The sequence below is a fragment of the Echinops telfairi genome, unplaced genomic scaffold (assembly GCF_000313985.2).
Source record: "Echinops telfairi isolate 266 unplaced genomic scaffold, ASM31398v2 ScPeMD7_7469;HRSCAF=8507_1, whole genome shotgun sequence".
NCBI classification, from domain to species: domain Eukaryota; kingdom Metazoa; phylum Chordata; class Mammalia; order Afrosoricida; family Tenrecidae; genus Echinops; species Echinops telfairi.
This window is the reverse complement of record NW_022111373.1, coordinates 74,041,710-74,051,059: the sequence shown is the minus strand read 5'-3', so window position 1 is coordinate 74,051,059 and position 9,350 is coordinate 74,041,710. Positions and strand designations below refer to the sequence as shown.

Below are 9,350 nucleotides of genomic sequence, written 5' to 3'. Positions count from 1 at the left end.
ACAGGTGGATGCCTTTGAATAATCAGTAAAGCACCAGCATATTTCGGGTCCTCTCTGCTGTAGCCAGGTCCAGCTGATGTCAGCAGTGATAGCCAACATGACAGGGCCTCTTCTGAATCGGCGTGTTCAATGTGTCAAATCGGATCTTGAGGTATTGTCTAGATTCAGGTTAGATATACTTAAGGTTATATTTTGTTTTTCTTGTATATCTTTTAATGTTCTTCATCTTCAACTCAAATCTGCATATGTGCAATTGATGGGTTGGGGGGGGCGTGTTCCACAGATAGCACCCCCGCGTTGTTTTGTCTGATGATACTAAGTTTCTCCATCCTATATTCCCACAGATGTATACAATCTCATCCAGGGAGATCCCAGTGTATAGACACTCTTTACATTAAAAAAAGAAAAAGGGCACTGGGGAGGGGGGTAAGGGGAGGGGGGAGTGGCCTGCAATGGAGAAGTTGTTGGTCTTACAAAATTCTATCATACATCTCCAGCTTCATTTCTTTCGCCGAAGCTGTATTTTGTAATTATGGTTCCTTCCTCTGTTTCCAAAATTTCACATTCCAATCACCAGTAATTATCAATGCATCTTGATTGCATTTTGATCCATTTCATACTGAACAAGTTAGTAGAATTCTTCAATTTCTTCATCGTTGGCTTCAGTGGATGGTGTACAAATTTGAGTAATATTTGTATTAGCTGATCTTCCTTTTAGATTTATAGATAGTATCCTATTACTAACAGCATTGTACTTTAAGATGGATCTTGAAATGTTCTCCCTGGAAATGAATGCCACACCATTCCTCTTGAATTTGTCGATTCCAGCATATTGTAAACCATATAATTATCAATTCCTGATGGCTACTACCAATCCACTTCCACTCACTAAGGCCTAGGGGATCAATCATTATGTGTTTCGTTTCATTTTTGGATGACTCCCAATGTTTATAAAGTCATAATTGGTACTTTTATGCTCTGCTTATTAATGGATGTTTACGGAGGTTTTCTTCTCAGTTTGAGTCTTGCCACCTCAGCCAGTCTAGGTCCCAACGCCTCGCTTCTCTCCGTATCATGAAGGACAGCCCTTCTTTGAGTTGCGTTTCGAGCACCTTCCAACCCGAGGGGCTCATCTTCTGGCTCTACCTTCGACGTGGTCTGCTGCTCTCCCTTCCCTAAGGTTTTCGGTGGTCATTCGTCACATATGGACTGCTTATCCCTTCTTCTCATGTGCCCTTGGTCTGAAAACGCCCTGAAACCTGCTCACCATAGGTGACCCTGCTGGTATTTGAATATTGGTGGTTTAGCTCCCAGCATCCCAGCAACATGTAAGCTACTGCAATATAACAAACAGTCTTTTTGTTAGGGGGGCACTAAACATGATGCATGTTTAAGGTTCTAGGGCGTGGCCTGAATAGCTTCTTTCAATTGCCTACTTGGTTTGGGGGGACTGTCGTAAGGTTCTTTCAGGGACATGAGTGGCACCCTATGATAAGCATAAAGAACCGTAGTGAAGGGAGGTCTAACCCCCTTTCTAGCATTCATGGGCACCTTGAGCATCTACCTGCATCCCAGAGACAAGCAAACAATACCAGTTTCAGACTGGGAAAAGGAGGCTCTTTATTATACAATGCCAGAGTAATTATAGTTTAATTATGTAATACCTTTCTTTCCCACAGTTCCACCCCCAGCTGCAGCTAAATATGTCACTTTGCCAGCACTCTGCAAGGACAGTCTGTCATGCAGGATGATGTCAAATGTCAAGCTAGCCACTTTTGTTGAGGCCTCCTGTATGGTGGCCATGTTTATTAAACACACAAGAAAGGATCACGTGATCAAAAACTGTTACCTCGTCACATTTCTGTCTCCACCAGAGAGTGATTTATGTAACAGAATTCATGAATTAGGAAGTGTTAATGATCATCTACATTCCATAACAGCTATGTATGTCTTCTGATGAAGACGGGGTCCCTGGTGGGATAGCAGGGGCTTGAAAGGACTAGCCATGCTGCAGGAGAAAGGTGAGGCTTGCTACTCCAGGGAAGCTACAGGCCTGGAAACCCATCAGGGGCAGTTCTAGTGTGTCCTATCGGGTGTCTAGGAGCCGGTATAGACTCGATGCCAGTTTGTTGTTGTTTTGCATGCTTCTGTAAGCAGCCCTGGTGGCACAGTGTGTTATGTGTTGGGCTGCTGACCGCAAGACCAGCAGTTCAAACCTCCCAGCCACTCCATGGGAGAAAAGTGAGGTTTTCTACTCCCGTAAAGATATGCAGACCTGGAAAACCAAAGGGGCTGTTGTACTTGGTTGGTCCAATAGTGTCATATTGAGAGAGTCAGCACAGTGGCAGTGAATCATTGCCCGTACGTCTCTTTATTACTTAAAAGGCTACGTCGTTGTCTCTAGGTGCCCTCGCACGGCTGCCACCCATAGCGACCCTGTGTCCAACAGGACAAACACCCGTCCTGCGCCATCCTCACCACCGTCCCAGTGTTGCAGCCTCAATGCCAATCCATCTTGTTGGGGGCCTTCTTGTGCCCTGCCCCATCCACTTTACCAAGGATGATGTCCCGCACCAGGGACTCCCCTCGCCTGACCACATGTCCAAAGTGTGTGAGATGAGACTTGCTGACCTTGCTACCAGGGAGCATTCTGGCTGTACGTCTTCCAAGACAGATTTGTCCTTGGCTCTTTCGATATTCTTTGCCAGCACTGTCCGCTTCTTAACTGTGAATAAAAGGCTCTTTAATCCAAAAGCAAGTGTGGGTTATGTGTTGACGGAGAGTTTAAGAGGAGCAGTGTCGTTTAAGAGGGACCATCTATGGTTTCTGTCATTCGTCAGTTTGAGCTTTGCCATCACGGCGTCATTTCCAGTCATCGGTTTGTTTCGCTGCTAACATTTAGAAAGCGGCGCTCCTCCGGGTTAGTCCGTCGGCGTTTCTGATGGGAAGCTCCGTGTGCTGGCACCGTGCCGCCCTCAGGAGTGGCAGCTGTCTACGGAGGACGTTACCCTCACGTGGGTGCTGTGGGACAGCCCCGTGCTGCAGGAGACAAAGCGGCAAAAGCTCAGCCTGGCGCCCCCCCGCCTCACTGCCCCCAGAGCGAAGCGCAGATCCGCAGCAGGTCCCGGTGCTGCGTCCACGCTCCTTTCTCTTCTTCCTCCCAGACGCCCGCTGGGATGTGCCTGGTGTTCAGAACCTGCTCCCAACAAGCTGACCCTCTTCCAGGGGGCCTCAAGACTGTGTGTGTTTTGTTTTGAAAGGTTCTAGAACACTTCCGGGAGTGACATGGGAAATCATATAGCCCACCTTCCCTAAGCCACCATTGACAAAGAAAACACTGAGAGCCAGATGAGCTCTTGACCTGGATGGCTAGCAGGAGTCCAGAATTTATGCCTGGATGTTCTTAGGGGTGGGGGGGAGCTGTATTATCCAAAAATAAATGTGTTCGTGAGAAACAACTTCCTGAGAGTTTACCTTTGCTCTCTGGATCAGCTGAGGGCTTGTAGAAGGTGCTGCAGAAATGGTCACAGGACCCACCCTTCCTGGAGTTCCACCACTAGGTGACCTCTCCATTGGCTTCTCTTTCCAATTTCCCAACTTTTTAATCAGGAGGATGCAAAACAGTACAGACATTTGAGCCACAAGAGTTACATGGTTCCCAAGAAGAGAAAGTTAATAAAGCCAAGGCTTTTTTTTCTACGTGAAGAGTATTAATAATTCATCCGAGCAAGTAAGTCTCCAAACTCTGGGAACATGATTCAAATGGGTTACCTCACTTTTGCTGCCAGATTACTTCAATAGAACTATCAACCAAAAAAGGGCTACAGCACAGAAAAGCAGTGTGGTTCCCCCACCCGGGGGAAAGCATCTGTTGGTTCTACCAATATGTCTTCACCTCAGCTGTTAGTACGAATTTGCTTGCACCCATCGGGAATTGTATTTACTGAAGAGTTTATGCTTCATCAATAATCATAAAATGAATGCTTAATATATTTGAGAGCTTGGATGAAAGCTCTTGCCTTAGACAGCTCTTGAATTGACAAAGAACGATAGTCTCAGGTACTTGTTTGCAAACATGCTTTTACTTTGAGGAAATGCTTGGGAAAGAAAGGACACCATTGTTTGATAAAAATGTGTTATTTATGGCTTAATTATCCATCTCCCAGAGCCGACAAATTGGCCTGTATAGAAAGTATTTCTCCACATAAAGTTTACATGTCTTTCCAAACACTGTCTAACTTCTGGAGTACACTACTGCCTACACAGTAAACGCTTTCCTGCGCTGCTGCTTGGGACTCTGGGCCCAGATCCCTAGAAAATACTAAGGCTTGCTCTTGCTTGTTTGTGAGAGGCAGTGCTGTAGCGACTTGGGCAATAGTTTTAAAGTCTTCATTTTTCTTATTTTAAATCATCTAATTTACAAATGTAGCACTGGGTAATAAATCCATATGCATTTCAAATCAAGTAGGCCCGAGTAATATAATTAAGAACATAAGATGACAGCCATCAGGAAGCACAGCTGATTGACCTTGATGTTCTCCTGTGCTCTGCTCACCTAAATCCTGATTGTTTCACTCACCCTCACATACTAATATGCTCATCTCTGCCAAAAGAGGAACACTATCCTCCAGTGGGCTACAATCTGTCAGGTGTTCATGCACCTGGTTGCTGTTAGCGGCCATTGATTGAACTCCTTGGGACAATGGAAGGAAATGTTGCCCAGCCCTGGGCCATCCTCATGTTTGAGTCCCGTGTTGTGACTATTGTGCCAAACTATCTGACTGAGGGTCTCCCACTCCCTTGTTGACCCTGTTCCACCAGACATGATATCCTCCTCCAGTGATTGACCGCGTGTCCACAGCAAATGAGTTAGACAATATATGAGGGTTAGCTGGCTATTAAGAAACACCGTTCTCAGCTTGACATTTCAGATATACCCATTAGAAAAGGTAGGTTATGATCCATCAGTCTTTTGAACCAGGTCTTTGAAAGGTAAGCGACCGTGGACTGGAGTTTTCCAATGTTGGAGTCTTACATTTTGAGAAACGCTTCACATAAATTGGCCTGGTACTTAGAACAACCTGTAAGGTACCTATCATTGTCTTCAGTGCACAAATGGGGAAACTGAGGACCAGAGAAAATAAAACATGGCTCTAAGCCCCACAGCTGGTTAAACACACAGCCCAATCCTTCGCAGCCCCTCTCAGCCCTCCCCACCCAGCTATTCTTTCTGCCCTCTCCTTTGCAAATAGGTCAAAACAGGATAGCAAAGCTGAACTGCCTGTGTAAGTGGGAAAGGTAAACTGTATTTTAAGAGTCTGTTTTATAAGAAGAAATGTCAATCCAGTAAATCAACACACTTTTATTGTAATGTGTAAGAAAGCCTTAGCTGGGATTATTTAAACAACCAGTACAAATAATGAAGCTCTCAGAACTAGCTAAGGAGGACTGAAAGAATCAATGCATTTGAGTTATGGTGCTGGCCAAGAATATTGGGAGTACAATGGACTGCCAGAACAAACAAGTATGTTCTAGAAGAAGTATTGCTAACATGCTCCTTGGAAGCAGGATGTCGAAACTTCATCGCACATCCTTTGGGCATGTTAGCAGGGGACACCAGTCTTTGCCAAAGGGCATCCCACTTGGTAAAGTCGGAGGGCACTGAAAAAGAGGAGACTCTTGATGAGATTAATTGGCACAGTGGCTGCAACAACTGGCCCAAAGAGAACAGTTGTGAAGATGGTGCAGGACCAGGCAGTGTCTTCGTTCTGTCGTGCACAGGGACATTGTGGGTTGGAACCCACTCAGTGATGCCCATCAACAACTGGGAACCAGCCCCATGCTCGCTGTACAGAACCTACTGTGTCTGGAGTTGGCCTGATTTTGGAAATAAGTTAAAACTATCACGAGTTTGAGAGCTTAACTTCAGTTGTTCCGGATACTCGAGGAGGATCACACACAGAGAGTCTCCACTAGACACCTGGTTCAACGAGGAGAGGACTGGCATAGTTGCCTTCCTCCATGCCAGTGGACATGGTTGAAGCTGAGCTCCATAAAGCCTCGTTTATTTGAGATAATGGAAATCCGAAAGGAGAAGTGTTTGTCTCTTGCACAAGGTTGGATGACCTCCGATCCAATGAGGAGAGCCTAATGAAGTCCGAATTGGCAGAGAGGCCTGGCTTCTCTGTGGCACAGCGGTCAGGGGCACAGAAGAGCCTCTTTGATGCAGATCATGGAGGACTTGGCAAGGCCCTCTCTCCTGTGTCTCTGCCCTCCCACAAGTAGCTCATCCCACTGGCGCGGTGGTGCTGAAGGCAGCTCCTCTCCTCCCGTCACAGATGTGGAGCGATGTGCAGTGATTTCTTCATTTAGTTTCAGAGAAAGGGTTGGGGTTTTCTCTCTCAAAGCCTATTAATGTCAAAAGAATTCATGAGTTTAGGAATCTGGGGACCTGATAAATTCACAGAGGAAATGACCACTGGTGGACAGTAGAACTAACGTCAGTCTTTTGCAACCTGCAGGGCCTGTAATTCGGTGTTTACAGCGTTAGACCACTGTCACGAAGCCATAGAAATAACGAGTGACGACCACGTGATCCAGGTAAGGAAAAGCTTCATGTCTGTAGATGTCAAAATAGAGCATTCGAAGCATGAGTCACCCTGTTTCAAGTACTGCCCCGTAATTCCCACATTTCACCCTGTTTCAAGTACTGCCCCGTAATTCCCACATTTCACCCTGTTTCAAGTACTGCCTCGTAATTCTCACATTTCAGCTTTGGAGCAAGGAAAGTCAAAGTGCGCCGAGCAGACTCTGATAGACATAAGCTAAGAACTAGGTGTTCAATAAACAATTTTTAAAATGCATTCATTCAGGTAAACACCTGGCGCTTCACTGAACAAGGAGTAAATTCTGTGGACTATCTGTGACAATGGCTAATTACACAGAACACAAGCAGAATTGTCGAGTAAATGCTATAAATGCCCAGGGAAACAGAACATTTTAAAAGATGCTTATTCAGTGACCTGCAGTTGATATTCTTATTCTAATGCACTCTTACAATGTTGTCATTTTGCTAACTGCACGCATACAGCAGAAATACCTTGGCTGACATAAAATCATATTCTATGTGTTGGAAAGTCCGTGTTAAGATTGACACCTACTAAAATCATATTCTATGTGTTGGAAAGTCCGTGTTAAGATTGACACCTACACTTGGAAAGCAACCTCTGAGGGAGACGTCCCCTGAATTGGTGCCAACCTGCCAGCTCCTAAGGAGCCTTGGTGGTGTAGTGGAGTGTTGGGCTGGTAACCACAAGGTCGGTAGTTCAAATCCACCAGCCACCCTGTGGGAGATCAATGAGGCTGTCTGCTCCCCACAAAGCTTCCCAGTCTTGGGAGCCTTAAGGAGCCATTGTACTCTGTCCTACGGTGTTGCTCAGATTCAGGATGGACTTGAGGTCAGTGGGTGTAGTTGTTGGGGTTTGGGCTGCCCGTGGATGTAGTGGCCTAGAGTGTGAGGAGCACGAGCTGTCACCAGTAATGTGCCAAGGACAGTGCCCCAGACACAGTGGCCCCACAGCGCTCTCCTCCAGCATGCTCCACACAGGCATGCCCTCCCCTCCCGCTGGGTCACAAAGGAAGTACCCCCCTTGGTCACTTCCTGTTGCTGTAACAAGCGCCCACAACCTCCGTGGCTTCAGACAACATGAGCTTCTTGTTCTGGAGGTCAGGCATTGGAAGTGGGTCTCTCTGGGAGAAAGCCGAGCCTTTTGCTGGCTCCGGGGGAGAACGCGTTTTCTCGCCCTTGCCAGCTTGGCTGCATCCCTTGCCCTACCTTCAGAGGTAGCAGTGGAGCAGTTCAAGTCTCTTAACCCCCTCGTTGCCTTCTTTCATGGATAAGGAACCCTTTGATGATCTTGGACCCACTCAAATAGTCCAGGATTATCTCCCAATCTCAAGATACCCTTTGTTTGATCGCGCCGGTAAAGTCCCTTTTGCCGCGTAACTGAACACGCTCCTAGATTCCCAGGATTCAGACGCGGATGCTGAGGCTGGGGGGTGAGGGGGCATTAGTCTCCCTGCATGCTATGTCATGGCACTTGGGTGAAGCTGTCCTCCCATTCTGTTCAGTGACCTGGGGAAGAGAGATGACCGCCCCCAGTGTCTACAGATAAAGGAGTCCCTGGAAAGCAAAGGAACTTGTCCAAGACAAAGTACAGGAGCTGAACTATGTCACCAGGGCTTTTGACTGCCAAGCCCTCTCCCCACCCTGGAAATGGGGCTGGGGACTTCCTCGGGTTGCTGCCTTTCCCTGATCCGCCTGCCCTTGCTGCTGCCCCCTGGACCATGGCGAAAGCCGATGTGTTTCCTTCGCAGACGAGATGTGGGATCGCCCACCAAGGTGTTGGACTGTCCAGGCTGGAGCAGCACGCATTGTCTCTGTGCGTCCCCCTCTTACCGTCATGGGAGGCTGGAGGGGGCTTTCAGGGATGAGGAGAAAGGGTGCCTTGTCCTTTCCCCCCCTTCCCCGCTTGTCATCTGAGGAGAGCCACTTCTAACAGGGAAGCAGAGGCCTTCTCCATGCCAACGCCGGCAGCTGGCATTGGAAAACATGGATCTCCGGGAGAAGGAGTGTGGTGGGGGGGTCACGAGATGCCCACAGGCACTGCTTGACCTTGGCCAGTAGCAGGAGGAAGCAGGGTGTGAGGAAAGGGAGGGGGAGGGAGCGGCACTGTGTGACGAGGAAACAACCCTTGCACCCACCGCCACCGACCACTGCCCACTCAGGGTTACTGCCCCTGGGAGGTTTCTGAAACGGTGACTTCTAACAAGAGTAGAAAGCCCCACCTTTCTCCCAAGGATCGGCTGGTGGTTTTGAACCGCTGACCTTGTGCATCACAGCTCAATGCACAGCCACTAGACCACCGGAACACCTTATGTGAACAGGACAGGAATCCTGACATAAGACACTTCTCGCTTGACCACTCTTTTTTTTTGGACCTCAGGGACCCACCTCCTCCCATGGTGAAAACTCCCTCAGCAGTGTCAATGCAAAGCTCTCACACAGCGGGTAGGAGGCTGGCAAAGGAAAGAGGATGCTGGAGGCAAGAAGTGGGATCGTGGGTTATGTACTGGGCTTCTAACGGCAAGGTCAGCAGTTCGAAACCACCAGCCCACTCCACAGGAGAAAGGGGATGCTGGAGGCAAGAAGTGGGATAGTGGGTTATGTACTGGGCTTCTAACGGCAAGGTCAGCAGTTCGAAGCCACCAGCCACTCCGCAGGAGAAAGGGGAGGCTTTCTACTCCGGTAAAGAGTACAGTCCTGGAAACCCACAGGGGCGGTTCTACTC

The 9,350-nt window shown here is 47.9% G+C and overlaps 1 protein-coding gene across 1 annotated transcript in view; it reads left to right on the top strand.

Annotated features, from left to right (window-relative positions):
* The window catches only part of PDE8B (phosphodiesterase 8B), a 164,580-nt gene that overhangs the window by 45,848 nt on the left and 109,382 nt on the right, over window positions 1-9,350 (top strand). Inside the window, exon 6 of the mRNA XM_045285214.1 lies at window positions 6,522-6,600. Coding sequence (XP_045141149.1) covers window positions 6,522-6,600 — 79 coding nt within the window. The remainder of the gene's footprint in view (window positions 1-6,521; window positions 6,601-9,350) is intronic.